Source organism: Branchiostoma belcheri, unplaced genomic scaffold, assembly GCF_001625305.1.
Source record: "Branchiostoma belcheri isolate BF01 breed outbred unplaced genomic scaffold, Haploidv18h27 scaffold80, whole genome shotgun sequence".
Taxonomy (NCBI): domain Eukaryota; kingdom Metazoa; phylum Chordata; class Leptocardii; order Amphioxiformes; family Branchiostomatidae; genus Branchiostoma; species Branchiostoma belcheri.
The window spans coordinates 865,499-887,811 of record NW_017804465.1 but is presented as its reverse complement, the minus strand read 5'-3'; the positions used below and the strand labels follow the sequence as shown (position 1 = coordinate 887,811).

Below are 22,313 nucleotides of genomic sequence, written 5' to 3'. Positions count from 1 at the left end.
AACTGTGGTTCAGTTCCGTAACATAGGCACGTCTATAAACGGGCAAATACTGATGTAGATATCACTTACTGTTCGACCAAGTAGGCGTCATTCAGGCACGTGACCGGGTCATCATAGTCTGCCCAATCACACCCAGGGATCAAAGTACAGGAGCCGCGGTCAGTACTGAAAGGATATAATACTTTTAGATAATATCATACCTTTTTAAAACTATGAAGTTGAGTTGAAATAATGATTCAGTAATTTCCCATTATGTTACAATAGATTCTAAAGCAATTTCTGAAGTTTAATTGGTCTGACAACACTAGAACATGGGTGATCCTTACCCATCCAGACACTCCTGTGGACACAGTTCGTCGAACGACCCGTTGACCAGCATGCCCACAGGCTGCCATGTCACACCGTTGATGGGGAATTCGAAAATGACAGAGTTTGGCAGAGTGTGTATTAGATTGTCCACTTTGTCTGCCTCATCCAAAAGGCTTTTGACGTCATCGGCGGCCTTACTTATTGTGAAGGGAATAATGTTCTGTGCGAGAATAAAACAGAAAGAGTTTAGGTGCATATTATGAATGGACATAGTATAAACTTTACCGGTTTAAACTTTAAATTTATTTCCTGAAACGTTAAAAAAACTTCAACACTGACAACAAAGCGCGCACCTAAAAACAAAGCCACCCAGAAGAATTATTTCGTGTTCGAAAGTAAATATTTACAGTAAAAGTTAAATTAAACCTTACCCTTTCCATCCAGATGTCCCCGAGAGTTGCCAGGACTGTCGGTGAGACCCCTGCTGTGACAAGATTTTGTCTTGTCTGATTCCCGATCGTCTCCCGAGGTCGTCAGGTCGTTTGCCAGCATCGGATCCAAATTCAGCGTCGAGTCGAAAATAAGCTGGACACGCAAGCTAGAAGAACATTTCAGCAACATAAGATCAAATGTTATGATATGAATCTACACTGTTATTGCTTCGTTACATCAGATTTCCTTTGGATTGGCATGACATTTTTTCTACTTTTCTTTTCCCGTTCACAGTTTGATTTAACAAACACAGAAAGAACTGATACAAGACAAAATACTAGACTGTTAGAAGTTTGTCAAAGAACATTTGAATGAATAGATGGGAATTAGGAAATCAGTGTTTTACAAAGTGATTGTATCTCTATCAACATAGCAAAACACATTGTTACTTTGTATAGTCCTCCAGACCGCGGGACCTGTAGCTGTTAGGATTGGCTGTTGTGCCGATACGGAAGTCCTGCGCCCACTCCAACTCCTGCCGGATAGTGGTGTAGAACTGCTGTAGGGTGGCGTATTGCATGGTGCCTTGGAGAGCAAAGGTTATGGTATCGTCCTGGACAGAAAAAAAGGAGACTCGTGCACTAACCCTAGGCACCATAGTAAGATATAAGTAGTCTTCTGCTTCTATTTTTAAAATGTGCAGTTCAGTACTATAGTCATGATTTGACCAACGTAAGAAGTATACAACAGACATGTGGATATTTTGAGTATCTAAACAGAGTGTTTCCAAAATTACTTACATCGACGATCTTAAAGGAGTTGATATCGATGGCTTTCTGGGGGATACCGGGCAACATGAGGTGCAGTTTTCTCTTGAAGTCTGTGAACAGCTGTAGCTGTTCTGCTGCAGACAGAGATTCAAAGTCTGCACATGGGAACAGGGTCTCCACCACTATACTGAAGACAGAAAGAATGGCAACCATTATAGGCAGACACGAAAGAGGAATGTGCATAGAATAAGAAATATCGTAAGAAAACATTTACTAAAGCAACTGATCGTGATTAGCTGGATTTCTAACCTTCAGTGACGTTAAGAACTAGAAACCTAGAAAAATGCCAACATCAGTAGTAGCATCAACTGCTCTCGTCTTTAAGAGATGGAACAACCAAACTTTAGCTTCCAGAACTGCCTGTTTGTCATTTCTGAGGGAAGTTAAAGTCGTTAAAGATTATTTCAAGATACTTGTTATGTACATGTAATTAAATTGGAGAAAAAAATAGTGTTGGAAACATGCGGTATTTGTAGTCAAAGATTTGACCAATACAATATTTCCTACCTTTCGGCCAGAAGACTGTTGTCCGAACAGACTTGTGGGTTATCAAAGTCTCCCCAGTCACAGCCGGGGATCTGAACACAGTCGCCCTCATCCGTTCTGTGGAAATATAGAATGATATTAGTAATAATGCAAAGCATATTGTAATTTACCAAACGCCACCAGTTTGGAACATTTTTATCGTTAGGGACCAAAGATTTCGTCATGCCAATCATTAAGATAGATTGATTTATAAACTATTGCAATTAGATTTTGTGGTTGACAAGTCTGCAACAGACCTAAGAATAATGAATAGAAAACTTACGACTCCCGGTAAAAGTGCAATCCTGCGCTTCCTGAATTCTAAATGTCGACATGTAATTCCCTCTGACTCGCTGCCATATTCTGAGACACAAAACGATAAGCAACCACCTCTACATCACTCACCCGTCAGTACACGGCCTTGGACAGATGGACTCGAAGGAGCCTTCCGTGTCCATGGAAATTGCAGTGTATGTCAGACCATCAAACGTGACCTGAACTCGGTCTGCGCTGACCTCCGTCTCCAGCTTTTCCGCCTCCACCTGCAGACTGACGGGGCTGTTCGGATCCTTGTGGATCATCAGCGGGATGATGTCCTGTACAGAGCAAGGTTAATGATACAAATTGATAGACTGAATGTATGTAATTCTAACACTGAACAGGACATAAATATGTGCCAGTATTAGGTTTCATCTACCTTAACACTATAACTATAACACAACTACTAGAGTTATGCTTTACTGTTTAAGTATGATTCTTTCGACCATTATTCGTACAACATCACTTCTAAGCTTCATTGCAAATCAGTCTAGATCGAGCCCGATTTTGTACAAACAGGTAGGCATATATGTACACTCATTTTGGGGGTGTCACTGTGTAGAGTCATTTGGAATAGACCAGTATTATGACGCTTAAAGAATACGTAGTTTGTCTCACACGACAATGGCTAGTTACAGAGGTTCCAACTATATATATAGTTGTTTTCTACCCACCTCCTCCAGCCACATGTCGCTCACTGTTCCCGCCACTTCTTGGATGAAGTTTCTACTGGCAAGACCAGTGATCTGGGACGTGATGACGGCACGGGCTGTCAGGGGAGATGCCTGAAGAACCGCGTCGAAATCTGTGCCGGGAAACTTCAAGACGATTCGCAAGCTGTGCGAAAGACAAAAAATATGGATCATACAGTGATAATCAATACAATAATGAATAAATGATAACCAGTACAATAATCAATAATAACAACCCATACAATAAGCCATAGTGATAATCAATACAATATTGCCGATTTTTCATAAAACATTTTAGGTCATTATAACAAGAGTAGCTACATACGTTGACATAAACATACCGTAAATAGCTAAAGACAATCTCATGCTTCAATCAAGTTGCTGTCAATATAACATGTAGCAGTTGTACCAAACTACTTACTCCGTGTAATCCAATGCATTATGTGCAGTTCCGTGGGCCACAAACATGCTCGGGGTGTGGTTTGGTCCCACCGTGAAGTGGTTTGCCTTGTTGAAGGCGTCCTTCAGTGTGTTGTAAGTATCAGTGATGTACGGGTCCGACATGGTGGCTTGCAGGATGAAGCTGATTTGGCTTCCAATGAAGTTGGGATCCTGATAGGGAAAACGTGAATAATACTGTTAGTTGACAATAATTGTATTGCCTTTAGATTTATTCAAAACAGACGCCTTAAATACCCAATCAATGGTTTGGTTGTAGTTTGTAGTTTGTAGTTTGGTGATTGCAAACGAAGACAATCTTACTTTCAACAAACGCTAAGATGTAAGTGGTGCTCTAAGCTTGGTCATGGTACCACTTTGTATTTATCCTGACTTTGTCCTTTCGCAATAAAACGCTAAATTCTCTACCTTCGTGATCTGCACGCTGTGAATGGCCTTGTCAGAAAGTCCGGGAAACCGGTTCAGCACCTTGGCTCTGAAGTTGTTGATGACCTGATCTTGTTCCCATTGGGATAGAAGCGTCAGGTCGTCACACGGAAAGTACGCCGTCAGTGGAATGCTGTGAAGGACGTTAAAGAAATAATAAGTGTAGTAATTGAGACATAGCACATTACAAATTATTCTTTAATAACAAGGAAACTTGTGATATTGAATAAGCAACCATAAGAACGTACAACAGCTTCATGGATGGCAAATAAAGAGTGAATGCCACGCAAAGATTGTACAATTAAATCCAATGAATGAATTTGGATGTCTTTGAATGCAATTTTGTTCATTTTGTCTACAGTTACAATGTGTTCCTACCTTTCCACCAGGTAGCTGTTGCTGGAGCAGGCGTGAGGAGGTATGAAGTCTTCCCAGTTGCAGGATGGGATGTCGTCACAGTTCTCCTTGGATAGTCTGCGGGGCAAAAGAATGACACACTTCAAGTACACTATTACCATATGGATAACATGTATTGCATTATAATCTTGGACTTCGATTCCACAACCCAGAGATACTTAACTTTGTCAAGTATATATCAAAGCGAAAATGTTGTTTTCAGTAATGAGGAAAGAGAGGTAGATATAGTAAGTTCTGTCTACTATGACGACAAATAATTTCTTACCCCACGTCACAGCTCTGAGGACACAGCTGGTAGAAGGATCCTTCTGCACTGATGCTGACAGGAGAGTAGTTTGTACCCTTCGCGGTAACTATGGTCTGTGGATCTGCGTTTCTGACTTTCTCTTCCAACTTCCTGAACTCGTCCATCAGCAGAACCGGGCTGTCTGGAAGCTTGTATATTGTGAATGGGATGTAGTTCTGTAGAAGGCAATACAGGCAGTTAGAACTATTCATTGAGGTCCCACTAAAGATGCTAGAGATATTTTAATGATGGAGCTAAAAATAACAATCGACTACATACATACACTACGCATTCATTTGTTTGATGTTGCAGAGTTCGCTGTTCTATTAAAATGACGAGGATACATTATACTATTATACTCTTTATATATATTATACTATTTATATATTATAAAGAGTTACAGTTGTTTCTGAAAATCAGACAAACCTGTTCCATCCAGACATTATCCATGGTCACTGATACTTCAGGAGATAATGTGTTGTTCACCAGTTCTGTGATCTGATCAACGATGTTTCTCCTGGTATCGGATGTCGGGTTGTTGGACAGCATCGTTGTGAAGTTTACGTTGTCGAAGAACAGAGTGATCTTCAGGCTGAAAGATGATGCAAGCATATGGTGTGAAAACAATGACTCTACAAACCGCTTATTTTTAACTTTAAGACAGAGACTAGTAACAGGGTAACAGAACACATAGCAAGGGTTAAATAGCAAAGATTAAACATCACGGGATGCTAGCCAGCTTCTACTTTGTCAAATACAGTAGTTGAAAATTGTCCTGGCCTTATAACACCTATATATAGCTTTACGTTTATCTTATTGATAGCTAATCTATGTTGGTAGAATGTATATTGTAGGGTTTGTTTAAACTTTGGTTATAGCACAAAGAGATTTTATCATCTTCAGTAGGTACTTGACCCGCTTACTTTTGACTGAATAGGTCAGCTTTCTAGAAACATGGCGCATGGAGTTGAACATTCCACATACACTATGTTAGTTTACTTACTCCGTGTAGTCTTCCGGATCCGCTGATCTGAACATGGCAGGGTCCCGGTGAGGTCCGACTGTGAAGTTCTGTCTCCAGTTGGTCTGCTGCCGCAGCAGGGCGATGGACTCTTCCGGGGGAGGACTGTTCATCTCGCCTTGGAGCGTGAACTCTATGGTGGTCTGTCGGTAAAGAAAAGCGTTGTCACGAATACCCCTACTTTCTGTCAGCTTTTGTCCTTCTGTCATATCAAGAACCATGCCTGTCTAGTTCGTACCTTGTAGCATAAAATCCAAAGATGATTCTCAGCTCTGGGCCCACAGCAGCGGTTTGGCTGGACCGATCCGATAGAAAATTATAACTTTATGTTATAGTCGACTATTTGTGATATTGTATACAGAAGTTTATGAAAAACTTGCCACCATTCACTCTACTTCTGGACCTGATCATGCTTGGTCAAAGAACGAGGGAAAGGATCTGCACATTCTTTCTTTGAGATCATTATAACTACTAGCTGGGTGTCTTCAGATCGTCATGAACACTGCCATGTTATACCCCACCTCTGTCACGTTTTCCGGGAAGTTGATGGCCTCCTGAGTGACATTGGGGAGCAGGTGGATGACCTTCAGGTAAAAATTCTCCTTCAGCTCTTCCTGCTCGTCACGTGACAGCTCCGTCAGGTTCACACACGGGAAGAACACGGAGACGGGAAACCTGAAATGATAAAGGTCAAGGGATAAGCCTAAAGCAGTATTTTCTCCCAGACCCCCTTTTACTCCTGCACTAACAGTAGTTACAACTGTGGCATGAACGGTCCCTTATCTGCTAGTTGATGCTGCACCCCCGTTATTTTAGTTATAAAATTAATGTCAACGTTAATGTTAAGAAAAAATATAGAATATAAAAAATGCAAACTTACTTTTCCCTGGTTAGACAGATCTCCGTGCAGACAGGAAAGTCCAACTCCTCACACCAGACACAGTGCGGGAGAGCCTCACAGGTGATGTTGTCGGATCTGTGAAAATTGAAGTAAACAGCTTTTACATATTTTCGGTTACGAGTAATCCTACACATATTCTTTCCACACTCCACACATTGGACAGAGATATCGATAAATGTGTTCGTAAGGGAAAATTGTATACCCACTACCTGTATTTTCTAGATATGACAAAGGTTGACTGTAAAAAGACTAAAGAACCATATTCACCCAAAAATATGGATACACCATGCTCAAAACAACCTTGCTGAAATTGAGGAGTAATTGAAGCACGACCTAAGAAGGCTGGTCAGTATAACACCATCCTATTCCTAACTGTAAATATACACCATGACTAAAGTACTTACTGCGCACTACACTTCTCCTCGCAGTCCTCCACCTCAGGCTCAGGTGGGTAAGGCGGTCCTGGTCCCCGGGCCGTCAGGTCCTCGGGAGGGGCTAAATGCAGGAGCTCATTACTGGGATTTTACATTCGCTTTCACAGTTACAAAATGGTTTACCTTTTGCAATTCCTCAGTTATAAATTATCATTTCTTGAAATTGTCAAGTATTGAATTCTACGGTGGTAGAAGCCATTGTGAAGCAAGTTCAAATTTTAATTTCCAACACAAGAAATTGGACTCGAAACTAAAATTTTCAACTATGTAACTTTAACATCCATTTGGGTAAGTCCAGTTCCTTGTGTCGGAAATGGCAGTTTGTTATAAGACCTCCTTCATGATAAAAAGCCACTTTGTCAAAGTAAAGAGTTGCTAACCTAGAGCGCAAGCAGAGGAAGAAGCCGACCTAAAGGCGGGTTGAGCAGACTCTACGGCAGAACAAGGTGGAAACAGCAGCAAAATTAAACTCTACATATAGGCCTGTTGTTGTCTACATCTACCTGTAAAGAACTTGATGCGTTTGAGATTGAGAAAAGCTCAGGGTTTTATTTTTCATTATTTATTCATTGTTATACGGAAACAATCATGCATTGTCGTTTTCCGGAAGTAAACCCCAGATATGATTGATTAGCATCAAATCAAATCAACGACACAAGAAACAAATAGTTACTACGCAAGTGCAGGAGGCCGTTGCAGTTAGTGATCAAAGCATAAGCATAGCATAAATATGATGTAGTCAGAGACCAGCTAACATCACGAGGTTTGTTTGTACTCACGAGGACAGGGGATGTCAGAGAGAAGACGAAGGATTTCATTGGTACAAGACTCGTAGTTCCAGTCGCAAACACAGGGGCACTGGACGAAAAATAAGATAAGTATGGGGTAAGTACATTAAATGAAAGCAGTGCACCCGAGCCATATAATAGGTAGAGTATGTTCTTAATACATCAGAACATAATTAAATGTGACGAACTATAACCCAACAATATGAACTTCAAGCTGATATTGCCATCATGGTTATCATCGTGTTTTGGTCACTATCACGAAATGAGATTTACCTGGCATTCTTGGAGTTCCTCAGTACTGCATACCTGACAAATATCATTGCAGGAACAGTTCTGCAAGAAGTAGTAATTTAAAACACACATTGAGTAAGTCAAACTTTACTTGAATAGTTTACACCAACTTCACATTCACAACCAACTATGCGCCCAAGGTCAAGTCTTTCTGTGTTGTAACTAGGATAGATGATACTTGCATGAACCACTCAATATAATATGCATTGCTTCAATTTTTAAACGAATCTTCTAACAATTATCAAATTGTACTCTATGAGCAACTTCTGGATAGATATATCTATAAAATGCATGTATCATGTTCCTGCAAAGACACTTCTTTATACAATCCTTTAGTTCAAAACACATATATCCAACAGTTACAACCTTACCGGTATCCAGGGTCAACCAACAAGTCTTCATGCCATCTCAATTAGGTCTTCATCCACGAAACGGCACGACATGCACACGCTACCGCATGCAAACATAGAAACGCTGCAAGGACTACATTAAAGGTGCTGTCTAAGGTGAACATATCTCTACATCATCATGCAGACTAGTCTGGTCTTCTACAGAAAGGACTCGACCATGCAGAGGACACCACAGGAATGTACAACTCTGGGCACTGCAGAGACTTCATAAGGAACTTCATGGACTCAAACAGGAATGTCCTAGCACGAAGGCAGATCTACTGGCGCACTGGGAAACTACAGAAAAGCCTATTGGAAAAGCTGGGATCTACCTACGCTGTGTTTTTGGCAGAAGGCGGTAAGTACCCAGGTTTGTACATTCCACATCAGTTATCTCTTCTTCTGTGTAATCAGTATCATTGCGGTGGTGCATTTAAACGGTGAGGTGCTGGTGATATGATTTCGTACAAAAGGTGCCGTTACGTGAGGCAGTGTTGAATGGTGCACACATTATCTATTAAGGTGACCAGGTGGTGCAAACTAAGGTAGAACCTCTGCATGAGACGGGTTCCTCCCCAAACACGCGGAGCAAGCGAAGCTGTACAACCTGACGATTGTCCCAAACCTGGTTGCCGCCAACTACGATAGGACGGTCGTCACAGTTGTAGGTTTGTCGGTTGTGCAACGTCAGAATGAAGGTGTTGGTGGCGTTGATGGGATGCAGGGCGAACTGGTAACAGGACGGGCCGGTGGTGACCTCCAGGCCGACGAACCCGGTTGTGTCGTAAAACATTTGGGAATTCTGGGTAGCGAAGTTATTGCACCATTCCCTCTGCATGACAAAAAATGGCTTGTATGTAACAATTTAAGGTTTAGATATGGTAAGCCGTTGAATATATATGTATCACACCCAAATAACCATTTTCGATCGCCATGATGGTGATGATATTGACAATGAAGTATTTTTATCTACTGTCACCGGTAATTTGGGTTAATGTCAATACCATGTCAAGTTTTGAATCGGAAGAACCACTATTTCGCTTTTCTTTTTCTTCTGCAATTGGTGTATGGTCATACCGATCTCTCTTACCCTGAGGTATTCTCCATGGACGATGAGGTATTTGGCGAGCCATGGGAACCTGTGAGTCAGGTGGTCGTGCTCCATGTTCCGTGTGCTGTTGTCGAAGGTTGACAGATAGTAGATAGTCGTGTTGTCCAGCGACTCCATAAAGTACCTACATTGAACGGCATTGAGTTATTAAAGCATTTTGCTTTGCTTGCGTACTCAAAGAACGAGCCATTGTTGGACCCCTGAAAGGTAAAATTATCAACCAGTGTCGATTTGAGAAGTATCCAGATGCATTTGTTCCTCCAATTTTGGCAGGGTGCAATAGATTGCAGCTTCGTAAAAATTCTCTTGTATTTGAAGATCAGTACGTTGCATTTAACTGAATACATTATTCACAGCTTGTCGATCCAAATCATGCATATTCTTGCCCATTTTATTAGGGATTAACTTCAATTTTTCATCCATATAAATAAACCATTAACCACTCACCCACTGTCGTCCAAAAGGAAGCAGTCATACTCATCTGACAGACACTCTGGAATCTGCAATTATATTATGTTAAAAGTAAGAACAGATACTAGAAACATAGTACTGAGCTTGATCGTCGCCATTCCTAATTTGTTTCTATTTCCTAAAGTTGACTTTATCATGCTTTATACTCTTGTAAGGTTTGGCACTAACCTCAGTGTACAGCATGGAGTAGTAGTAGGTCTCCGTGATGTCAGCTGCGATGACTCCCAACCTCTCTTCGGTTCTGCAAACAACATTAGTTTTGAAATAATTTGAAATAGGAATCAGCAAAGATTGACAGACTTAGATATTTAGCACGGTCAGGAGGCCTCTCATTATAACAAATTGGAAGGAAGATGTAAATAAGGGTTATACTCGGTGTGGTAGATGACTCTGCTGATGGTGACCATGTTGCCTCCGCCGAACGGACTGGGGACCGGACGGGAGAAGGTGTAGTCTTCCGGTCTGCTCAGGGCACGCGCATACCTATGGAGAAACAGTTTGAATTTTTTCCATCTTTTACAACTCATATCAACACATATGAACTTTTATTTAAAATATGCTGTTCTTTTTACATGGTAGTATAGATCTTTTCAACTCTGCCCTGATGCCGAAAAACAACTAAAATGGACTCACCATGTCTGGCGGGTTGGGTCGTACCGCTTATCCGTGATGATTCCGGGGAAAATCCTGAACACGCCGTTTTCTGTGCCAAAGTATCTGTCAAAATCCAAACATGACAATTTGAAATAATACAGGAAGACGTCAACTGGTGTCAAGTTTTGATCTGCATCAGACAACTTAATGAGCTTACTATGAATCTTGTCCATCTTTGTGTAGCTTTGATTAAATCATCTATCGCATCGTACTTTGAAGACTAGAATATACACATGTACAGACAGACTGCCACCTCCACACAGATTCTGTTCCGTTCTCCCTCCAGTACTGCTCTATCTCAGCTGACAGGATCACGTCAGTTCGGATCCCCTCTATAAGACCTGGGTAAAGATATGCATTCGTTGGTACGCATACGCGGATACTTTTAAACAGTTATTGTGTCTCAGCATAAAAGAGAGCTCATCCGTTTCGGTGACCGTCTGTCACCTTTCTCAGGGTAATTCTGACTGGCTCACATTGCACTGCAGCACAGATATCGTACGTTTGGGAATTTATACATAGCAGCGACAGCTGTGCTGAACGTCGGCTGAATAAAAGACTCGGTTGTGTAAGACGAGTCTCTGTACTAAAAAAGATTATCATACCTGGATTGGTCATCGTCCCTGTAAAATCGTTGATGAAGAGTTCGATGTCAACAACATCATCAAACGTCTCCAGAGTGTTTAGGTAGTTGATGGGGTCAGCGAAGGCGTCTGGAGGGAACTGTAGGTTTTACAAAACTTGTTACAAATCAGCCAGGTATAATGATGCGAGGAAGTAGGCCAAAATACTTCAGGAAGGTTCAGTGCAGTGATCAGTGCATTGTTTCAAAATACATTTGTCTATTGTTTTCAAGGTTATCGTTTTTGTCCTGCTAAAGTAGAACCACATAACTGTATCAATGAGCTGTATATAAGCCATTTATTATCTTACTGTAATGCTAAGTCAAGCCAAGAGAGAGAGAGAGAGTAATGCTAAGTGTATCTTACCTTGATAGTTGACTCATCAGGCGTGGCGTACTCGTCATACAGTCTGCAGAACTGCGTGTCGCCGGTGGCGTTGTTCATGTACAGCAGGTCCAGACGGTGGTACAGAGCGTCTGTGCCGTTCTCAGGGTTCACCTATGGCAAGGTAAACAGATGTTCCCAATACCTTTAGTAGACTCTTAGCAGAAATTTCTATGGTATTCTTTCCGAGGTGATTTTCGTTCAGGTTTAACAATATAATCAAAATTTCAATTACAAAATACGTAGTAATACGTCAATGGCATGTAGCGGTCTATGTGATTTACATATTACTATATTACATAGTACTATGTCGTAGTCATTACTGTGACTAAAGTTTGATCTGATTCTGATACTAAATCATTGATAAAAATGCAATTTATGTAAGAAGGCTTGACTTTGGTCATCAACCAAACAGTTTGCATTATAGTCATAAGATAGTAGCGTATAGTCCACGTTTTGAAAACGTTATCAGCATTGTACCGTAAACTGGCGAACCTATATGTTGAAGAGAAATTACCTCAGTGGGGATGGCTATGGTCTCATCATCTTCAAACAGACAGAGCACGACGCTGTACTTGGTGTCAGGAATGGGTTCGTAGTAGAAGGTCGCAGCTTTCTCTATGGTCACGGCTCCGTCAAACTGGGCATTGCCACGGGCAATCGGGACTTTTACGTCCTGTGTCGAGAACATAAACGCAAATGTTACGACAAATACATGAATTGCAAAAGCCAATGCATTGCGTTACATTGGTTTAGATTTTATTTATTTATATTACAGATGGTGTTTCCTTAATTTCCTATCGTTTAATTTTAATGCTTCTCTGTTTAGTTGGTTATGAAAAAAACGTCCGCGATAAATAGCAGTATTGTTTGTGATAAAAGTTTAAAATTTGACTAAACCCAATTGTGATCCTGACTTATACAAGAGCCCTTTCTGCCATTATGCACATGTCAGGACATATCAGCTTGGAACCATAAAGGAGTCAAATTAGCCTCGAACCATAAAGGAATCAGAATAAAACATTACTGGCATGCAAATTTGCAAGTAACATCGGAAATAAGTATTTACGTCAGTCCAGTAGTCCCCAGTGTCTCCGTTCAGAATCTTGTTGATCTCCCGTGACCTGAGAGCTGACTCCATAGACTCTAGACCGAGAAATGTCGGCTCTGACCTCCACTCCATGGGTTTGGGTATGTTTCTGTGGATGAGCACTCGGCCGTCTGTGGAGGTATAAGATAATTCATTATCAGGTCGGGGATTCCCTCCAATCTGCTTTATCCATCATGACGCCCGCCAGGTACCCTTGTTAATAAATTTATGGTTGGCCCAGCACATACCGATGAGGCTGATGATCAACACCTCAACATCAGGAGAATTAACAACATCAAAATCCTTTAAAGTCTAAAGTTTAAAGTCGTGATAGCGTTTGAGGTGAACTGTTTTCCTCAGTGACAGACAATGCTGAATTCCTATTATGGTATACTTATAGGAATGACCGCAAGATATTGTGTAACGCGGAATACCTGGTGCACAATTACGCTCACACTTTTACAGCGTTTTACGATACACATCTTTCAAACTTCTACTCACCCTCTCTATCCACCAGAAAGGCGTAGGAATATTGTCCGATGTCGAAGTTGGCAATCTCATGGAACACAACCTCCATGGAGATGTCCACAGCTGTAACTCCGAAGAACGTGTCGGCGGCGTCAATGGTGGGGAGGGCGGCATTTATCACCAGACCTGGAAAAGAATAGGGTCAATGGGGCAATCAATCATTTATTTGTGTGGGTCTAAGAATGTTAAAAAAAATCTAACAGCTCTACGCCTGCGTATGTATGCAGCATATTATGGTCGAGAACAATTCCCGCCTATAGTGAACAATTACTACAATAAAAAAAGAGCCAATGGAATTAGGTGTATCTCTCTCTCGGTAAGCAGGCAGGTAATTGCACCAAATGCTATTGTGAAATCAAAATGTAGAAAACACACACACACACACACAAACATATATGTGTTTTCTACATACCAAGATGCTCATCGTTAGTTGGTACAGAGTAGGTCGGCTCAGGGTTGGATGAGAACGGGAAGAAGTCGTAGTAGCTGCCCATGATGGTCTTCAGTTTGTCGCCCTGGTTGTCGTCTGTAGGTTATGACGAAAGGAAAATTACTCCTAAAAACTCGTTAATATCTACCGGCAGAGGCAGATACCATTATTTATCTGTCTATCTATAGTTATCATTCTAGTCCTCGAAAAAATACACAGCTTTGATTAATCTATGTACAACATATGTGATATAGGAGTACTTTGAGTATTTACCAAAGACGGAAACCAATCTACCGCTCGACTCGCAGCCCTGACACCTACCTATGTACTCAGTCCTGCCCCATGGCCCAACGCCTTGCGGATCCCTGTTTGCACTAAAGCACGACCCGTACATTTGATTTTCGCAGTATCCGTTCTGTTGCAGGAAAACACATCAAATACATTAATGTAGAATTGCTAATATTTCCTATTCTTGTTGCATTAAAATTCTCCTCACCCCACTCTGACTACTCTGACTAATTATTGAGTCACATTTTCCATTTTAAGACCCAGCTTGGCAGTTTGCGAGAATTAAAGAAAGAAAAACATGATATAAACGACAACAAACAAACGGATCGTTTAAAGATAATCATGAGCATGATGTACTGTGCATATTCTTGCGTTTTTTTAATCATTTTTCGCTCATTCAAACAGCCCGGTCGGGCAAAGGCTTCAAATCGTGACACCAGCATTAGTGAAGAAGCCCGTTACCGTCCACTCCACAGCTCCCGGGATCTGATGATTGTTCTGATCCGCGATGGTAGCCAGGAAGTCCAAGGCAGGTAACTTCACCCATGGGTTGTTGGGGTCAGGAGCCCAGCCGCTACTGGCCGTTTGGAGAGCTAAGCCCAGCCCGTAGGTGAAGATGTGCACAGAACGTTCCTATGTAAAACAATTGAGACGTTGTGTTTGAATTAAGCTAGATAGTATTTGTGAAAACAGATTTACTCCTAGAAACAGACCAAATTCTACATATACTCTACTTACACTCTACGTATATGAACATACCATGAGATCCTGGCCTTTAGCAATTTCATCCAGTGAGAAGTAGGTGTCTGTTGGCTGTCCGTCAGTCAGGAAAATGATGATGTTGTAGCAGTCTTCAAACTGGTCCTGTTAGATTTAAATCCATTGGAACAAACTTAAACAGGATTCTCAGTTTGTTTACATTGTTCAATTTGTTTCAGCGTAGGCTATGAGTATATGGCTTCTCTACAGGTGTGTGATCTGACATTATTCAACCATTTAGTAATAGTAATACACCAACCTAAAAATTGTGAAGTTATAAAATCTCTGACGTCCTGACAATGTAAAAAAATATTGCCATAAACATTGAAAGTAAGAGTAAATTACCACATGACTTGAAAATGGTTGCTCACCGGTTTCTTGTTTTTAGCCTCAAGGAACATGTTGAATGCTTTTTTGAACCCTTCAGCGTACACAGTGATAGCTAGGAAGGAAACATAAAACGAACTAAATTTTTAAATAATGGCACATGTCCCATATGGAGAAAAAGAAAGCTGTAACCGGGCTTGGATGACCAAATTCATATACTAGTATCTCATATTTGCCGATGCATCTTTAACCCAAAAGGAATTTGTTGTGATTATTTACATTTCTTGGAGAAACTCTGGGACAATATACCACTTACTCTCAGGCACACGTTGGTTAATGAAGTTCTGCATGATTCCGATGTTTGTTGGGTTGGCTTCTCCCAGACTGTCTCCTAGACAACCTTCCGGTGCTTCTGCTCGAGCACTGAATGACACCACTCCTCCCTAGGGAGAAACAGAAAATCCCAAATGTAAAGACTTTTGGTTATGTTTTGTAACATGCTGTTTTATACTGTCTACCATTGCATAGAGGTCCTTTAATGTTACTATACTTACCCAGTCTCTCGGCGTGAGTGTGTCCAGTACCGTCAGAGCAGCCTGTTTGGCCAGGTTGAGTCTGTTGTTCTCCTCTGGTCCTGGTGGCTCCCGCATGGACCCGCTCACGTCCATCACAATCACCACGTTCTTCTTCTTAGGTGAGGCGGCGCTGACGTACCAATTTCTGTCAGGTAAAAAGGTTAAAGTGACAACGATTCTATGGCAATGACTCTCCCTTCGGAGTATCACATTCCATTCACTTGTGCGACAGTTAACGTCCTTAGAAATGAAAAAAAGATATTTTCACACCTTTAGATAAATCTCATTTGATATACATTACCTGAACCTGTGGTCATTCCCTTCACATGACCTGTCGTTCTTGGGGAACTGGTGATACTCGCCCTCTTTGGCGCCATAATACTGCCAGGTCGCTCCGGACATCTCATGTATGTTGGACTTCATGGTGTCGTAGACGTGCGGCCGGATCTTGGTTGCTGAAGGTGGGGTAGGGCCAAGGTATGCTGGAATATACAATTTTCAGTGTGAGTTTGAAACCATTTCATCTATAGAAAAAAATCTAAACAAAGATAACGTAATAAAGTATGTAATATGTAACCAATAGCATTCAATTTATTCTGAAAATAATTACCATCGGTGAAAGTAGCGCAGCTGTCGTTGACGATCTGCTGCAGGAACCTTGGGTCGTACTCCAGCTGGCCGAGGTTGTCGCAGCAGTCCGAGGCAGAAGCGCCCCCTGCCGGGCCCTGTGCATGAGAGGCTTCTATCTCAGCCTTGTTCCTGTGCAGGATGTCCCGGCACTTCTTCAGACGGTCTCCTGCTGCCTGGGTCATCAAATGGAGCTGCGTTTCGCCGTCAATCTACGAAACAAGTACAAGCATACTTCAGGTGTGTAACATAGGTAGGGTAGGTTAGCTCGGAGCTTTTGTTTTTGTCTGCTAATGTTTCTGTAGTTATATCCACACATTTAACATGCACTAACAAGTTAAAGGACCCAAAAGTTTATTTTCTTTCAAATTAGTGCCATATGCATGTTTGTTGATAGCCAGTAGAAAAAGGTGTCAACAATCGGCATTTCAGGCACTCACCTCTAAACATAGGTAGCAACCATCTTTGTGACCTTTGACCTCACCTATTAAAAGGGTTTCAAATTCAATTTTCATTCACTATATGTGTTTAATGACAAAAGTTACGTAATTGTCTCAATAAGATAATTTTTTAGGACAGAAGACAAATGAGAATATCAGTAAGGACCCCATCCGGTATCAGAAAGAGTTTTCGCAAGGCCCATTGGTTGTATTTAGTTGGAGAACCTAAAGTTTGCAAATAAACCAAGTGCTGGTCAATTTGTACACCTTCCGCATGTCGGCGTTTCACTTTCTTTCCCCCAACGGTAAGTGCCTACAAACAACCACTGAGGTGTGACGTAATGTCGTCAATGGCAACAGACCTCATTAATCTTACTCCACTTCATATACCCATAACAAACGTGCCAACTGTTACGTTATGTACTCAAGAGGTGGCCAAATCTTACCACACAGCTATGGGATAACGAAATGCCCATAAATAGCAATTACTAAGACAGGCAAACGTGTGAGGATGCAAAAACAGTTGCTACAAGGTCGTTAATGCTACTGGTTAAAAGTATTTGTTAATCACATGACAAAACTACCTGTTTATGAAAATGCCGTTTAGGCTGCAGAAATCTTAACATAAATGGTTATTTAGAACATCCAAACGTCTCAAGCCCTATAGCTAAGTAGGGATGTCATCTTGGAAGACCCCAATTTCTTAAAATGAATCTTTGGAAGACTAGAAAGATCACTGACCGGCCTAAACCACCCTGAGTTAGCCAGATGTCAGGTTCACATCTGAAGACATTAATTGATAGATTTGACAGATGACGTCCATGCATGTATCAAAACTTGTCAATTGCTTCCTAAATTGCCACCATCGACAATATTATTTATCCAAGATAGCTTATGAGTCAGTAGACGTTGGAAAGAGATGTTTTGAACAGTGAAAGCGTCATTATGTAAACGGGAAGCCACGGTCATCTGCACACGTGTGAAAATATCGAACAAAATGTTACCTTAAATACAAGGTAAGCAATTAGAAAAAAACGAATGATTAACTAACCAAAGTTCATTAAATTTGACAAGACAAGCCCACAAATAAACACAAGCAAACAAGTAAATCAGGTAATCTAGACGCATCGGTACAAAAGGACACCAGAATAGGATTTACACAAGTCAAATTTGATGAAAAATCTGAAATGGTTATTGATGTCACATGTGAAAATGACCAGTACGCACACCCTCAGAGTAAACAAGAATTACATAATCCAATCAAATGCAAAATCAAACGTGATTGCTGATCACATTCCATTCATTGAACATTTTTCGTCAATGTTAAGACAATTGACTCACTAATCAAGCTTCATTGGATCCTTGCATGACTAGACAAGCCCAAAAATAAACAAACAGTTACACAAGCAAACAAAGAGCCAAGTGTATCGAAAACGTAAACACATTGACGAAAGTTGTTGCACAAAAGGACGAATAGATACTACCGAAGTCAAATTTGGTGCAACATCTGAAATGGTTATTAAATGTTACATGTAAATATGACCAGTGCTCACGCCCTCAAAGTAAATAATAATTACATAATCCAGCCAAATGCTAAATCAAACAAGTGATTGTTGACCACATTCCATTCAATGAGTGTCTATGGGGTGAGAAAATATAGGTTCCGTTGTCATTTTTACTCGAATCAAAATACAGCAGACCTTACTGACATGATGCTTCATGGATTTGTCTCAAAACCGGTCGCAAGAAGGCAGAATTTTGAAACAATTTGTACTATTAATAACTGCTTCTTAATGGATTGTAATCAATATTTGCAAAGAAGACGTTAATCATTGGTTAATCCTAGCCAACGCATTTTATCTGCCATATGTCTTACCTAAACAACGAATGGCTGATCTGTATCTACTTACATTCCCTTCTCCGTTAGATACAGCTATTGCCTCCGAAAATAGTTTCATCAGGTTGGTAAAACTTAAGAGATAGGGGAATTCTTTTCACACAACCAGTCAGAAGCTCTGAAGAAGGTGTCTGACAGACACCGAAACGTCAGCGAGGTGAGACTCTTTGGTTGTGTAAAAAGAATTCCCCTATCTCTTACAGCTATTACCATATGCGATTAGAGCACAGTTAAACAACCTACGGTCTTAAACATACCTTGAGAAACATCACACGGTTTTCTTCTGATTGTGATAGACAAAGGCACTTCAGTCGCCACCATATGGTCAAATTGTATGATCTGTTGCTAATGTGTAATCAGGATATCTCGGATTTCAAATTTGCTAACTTCTCTGCTTTTGCTATACATGTATAATAGAGCACAATGCCACTTTCCAATATATATAGGCGTATAGGGTCCAACAGGATCTTATAAACCACCTGTTTAATGTCATGTTAGGCTAGTGTCATGTTAGGCAGCATTATTCACAGTATTAGCAAGAATATTGGATAACAGTACTTACTTGAATCTCGGTGAAGTTGAGTTTCTCGTCGTACGCCTTGACCAGCTGAAGCGCGCCGGTTTGGGACTCGGCAAACTTCACCATCTTGCGGCTGATCTTGGGGATCCAGGTGGTTGTGATGGGAGCGGTGGACAGGTCCGCCAGACACAGGCACGGTAAAGCCACGAGGAACACTACTACAATCAGCTTGGTATCCATTTTAGCTGCAAGGAGAAGCGAACGTACGTAAGAATCCCTGAAAAAGGGGTGCAAACCCTCTCCGACTGCCTCCCGGTCCTGTTTGCTCCAAGTCTGTCGTCACCGCTGGCAATCAGAACGGTTTTCCGGCCGAGATAAACGAAAAACAAGTTTCCAGAAGCCCTGGACAAGAATCCTCCTTCTTTAGGCCATAGTGGCCAGGTTGTTGTTCACCACTGGTTGGTTGAAATCACGTAGGATGGGAAAATATGTCAGAACGACCCCTGAGAGGAACCACGCTAGATCCCCTTAAGATCTTCTAACTGCAAATCCTGGCACTTTTAATCAAAGTAGAAAAAAACACCATTAGCCGGCCGCCAAAAGTACCGCAGAATGCCAGCAAATCTAAAACAATGCAATTTAATGACCGATTGTTGCGTAGCAACCACGTAGGTGGTAATAATACCCTCTTGAGACCACTTGGCTACTTATTACTGGTCTAAAAGATTGATGAAGGCAAAAGAAGCTTTGAGCTTGAATCCTCATAACTGTGAGCAATACTTGGATTTGAGGACAAAGCTTGAATAAATACTGTAATTGAATTTGCTTTTATTCCTGAAGTGGCTACCGAGTATTTGAATGGTTCCTATTGTTTCGCTCTTTCCGGTTCACTTATTAATTAAATGAGGATTATTAGCTTGTGGTTTGATGAATATACTTAGGATCTTTTGGGGAGGAAAGAACTTTGGCCTCTCATAACAGGAGTGCCAGTTGACCAAACGTCACTGGCAGCAATTGATGCTCAACAGTATCAAATCATCACAGCGTGAGCATCTATTTTCGTCACCTAAGGCTAATGGTACACGTGTCTTTAGCCAAGATTTGGTACCAGCCAACTCAAACACATTAGTCAGGCCACTACTAATGACGAATTTTACGTTTCCAAAGAGCAGCAGGGCAATCTCTGCGGAAACAAATCTACGACCAAACAACACTGCGTCTCCCGGGCAACGTTGGAATTTCCCGGCCTTCTGTAAGCCAACAACCCCCTTACACAAATATGCGGGGCACAGGGGTGTGTATCCAAACCTCGTTTGCATCAATTAACCACCATTATTGGGTGTGCTTAGAGGACAACAGTTGATAACATCAGCCCGATGGTTGTTTGGCCGCGAAGCTCGTAGCCTGAACAACAGAGGCAAGCTTGGAGGCATGAACCTCAACAACATAAACTTTCGCTCACAATCGTCCTCTTGTTGCTTTTTCGCGTTCTTTAGACACAGAAAATATCATGATAGTTAGTCTCAACCACAGGAAATTGGTCGCAGGTACCATTATCCAAAGTAATCACTATTTCTTTCTCATTAACATCTATCTTTATCCACTGTTTGAATATGAAGGTGATCAAATAGCCAAAAAGTACTTTCTTTCAGTCAGTACTTTAGTTAGTACTTCCTCATCAATAAAGAGTATCATCAAGCTACCTAACTAGTGGTCTGGCATTTGCTGTAGGACCTTATTATTATAAGGATGAGGGGAATGTTGTACAGACAGGATTCCCCATAAAATGGTTTAAATGCTGTTTGTTTTTCTTCTTCCAAGGGCAACCAGAACCACCAAAGGGCAGGGGACGGCAGTCGGGCTTGCTACGTCGCTACGGCTTCCGCAGTCCATGCTAAGCATTTTTGTAGCTCAAGCTGAGTACATGCATAATTATGAGTTCATAAAACGATACACAGTGGTTCACAAAAGAACGGATCGAGCCCAGTGCTATGTCTTCTACACAGGGGTACCGATGAAGAATGTTGATCTATATTTAACGTAACGGTCGGTTAAATGACATTGCCTTGTTGGCCAGAACAATTGAACCTTGGCCTGATAAAATGTTAAAACTTTTTAAAGCATTTTCAGTAGTACGTTTTATGGCACTAGATTTCAAACTTCCAGAACCGTGCCTGAGCATGGTTCGGGATAACGCAGGGTTCTGGGTACGTCAGAGCTGCTGTACCTCTATCGTGTGCAATATTGAATGCGGAAGTTTTCTGCTGGGATAAAGCGCAGGTAATATAGAGACCGTTGAAAAATTACTGCAAAAGGCAGATTCTGCCAAGTACAAAATATACTATCGCTTACAGACTTAACAAATCTTGCTATTGGCCATACATGAAAGTCTTTTATTATTACGTCTAATCGTATAGTGATAAGCAAACACTGCCGATGACTTCACTGATTTTAAGACGCGATAATATGTGTGTGTTAAGTGGGTTAAAGTGTTATTATACCCTAAGTACTCAAAGATATGGGAGATAGCTTCCGGACGTTCTTAGAGGCATCCATTACTCTTCTTCAGTGTCATGCATGAACTTACAGAACTTGTCAATACTTCTGTATTTGGAACTGTAAAAACGGTTTGACTTGTAAGTTTATGTGTGTAGACCAGTGGTAAGTAGTGTAGGGTAACACCAGTAAATTTGCTGTTTATTGATCGCTGTTACTTGGCGACGGTACAAGTAAGTCTCCTTCTGTTTATTTTTCAGACATTCTTACAGTCTGTTGTTATTGATAAGGGAATCTTTCCTAAAACAGGCAAAAATGAGACCTTTCCACTATAAATAGATACAAAGTATTGTGTTAAGATACTTATCCTTGTAACACAGTAACAGCAACGAAGAATCCGTAGTTTATCTTTACACAGTCTCTAATGGGGGTATCTCTTACTTGTCTCTAATGGGGGTATCATCCGTCGTCAAACTGCCTCTTCCCAAACGAGAAGATAGAAACATTCAGTTGTAAGAAAAATGTTGTTCAATATTTAGTACCGTCACTTAGAAACGGACTTAGTAACAGTCAAA

General features: G+C 41.1%; 1 protein-coding gene across 1 annotated transcript in view; it reads right to left on the bottom strand.

Moving 5' to 3' along the window:
- The window catches only part of LOC109486509, a 30,674-nt gene extending 10,887 nt beyond the window's left edge, over nucleotides 1–19,787 (bottom strand). The window contains 41 exon segments of the mRNA XM_019790346.1: nucleotides 70–165; nucleotides 327–529; nucleotides 741–836; nucleotides 838–907; nucleotides 1,191–1,354; nucleotides 1,542–1,698; nucleotides 2,079–2,174; nucleotides 2,502–2,692; nucleotides 3,089–3,251; nucleotides 3,528–3,718; nucleotides 3,974–4,124; nucleotides 4,370–4,465; nucleotides 4,674–4,870; nucleotides 5,121–5,286; nucleotides 5,698–5,858; nucleotides 6,237–6,390; nucleotides 6,596–6,691; nucleotides 7,021–7,111; nucleotides 7,830–7,908; nucleotides 8,112–8,171; nucleotides 9,144–9,350; nucleotides 9,609–9,753; nucleotides 10,077–10,129; nucleotides 10,269–10,341; nucleotides 10,473–10,583; nucleotides 10,734–10,817; nucleotides 11,008–11,095; nucleotides 11,360–11,477; nucleotides 11,744–11,875; nucleotides 12,279–12,437; nucleotides 12,831–12,982; nucleotides 13,353–13,505; nucleotides 13,792–13,905; nucleotides 14,131–14,224; nucleotides 14,560–14,730; nucleotides 14,857–14,961; nucleotides 15,228–15,298; nucleotides 15,500–15,626; nucleotides 15,738–15,903; nucleotides 16,416–16,597; nucleotides 19,285–19,787. Of these exon segments, the coding sequence (XP_019645905.1) occupies nucleotides 70–165; nucleotides 327–529; nucleotides 741–836; nucleotides 838–907; nucleotides 1,191–1,354; nucleotides 1,542–1,698; nucleotides 2,079–2,174; nucleotides 2,502–2,692; nucleotides 3,089–3,251; nucleotides 3,528–3,718; nucleotides 3,974–4,124; nucleotides 4,370–4,465; nucleotides 4,674–4,870; nucleotides 5,121–5,286; nucleotides 5,698–5,858; nucleotides 6,237–6,390; nucleotides 6,596–6,691; nucleotides 7,021–7,111; nucleotides 7,830–7,908; nucleotides 8,112–8,171; nucleotides 9,144–9,350; nucleotides 9,609–9,753; nucleotides 10,077–10,129; nucleotides 10,269–10,341; nucleotides 10,473–10,583; nucleotides 10,734–10,817; nucleotides 11,008–11,095; nucleotides 11,360–11,477; nucleotides 11,744–11,875; nucleotides 12,279–12,437; nucleotides 12,831–12,982; nucleotides 13,353–13,505; nucleotides 13,792–13,905; nucleotides 14,131–14,224; nucleotides 14,560–14,730; nucleotides 14,857–14,961; nucleotides 15,228–15,298; nucleotides 15,500–15,626; nucleotides 15,738–15,903; nucleotides 16,416–16,597; nucleotides 19,285–19,482 (5,381 nt within the window). The 5' untranslated portion in view covers nucleotides 19,483–19,787.
- Nucleotides 19,788–22,313: the final 2,526 nt, after the last annotated feature.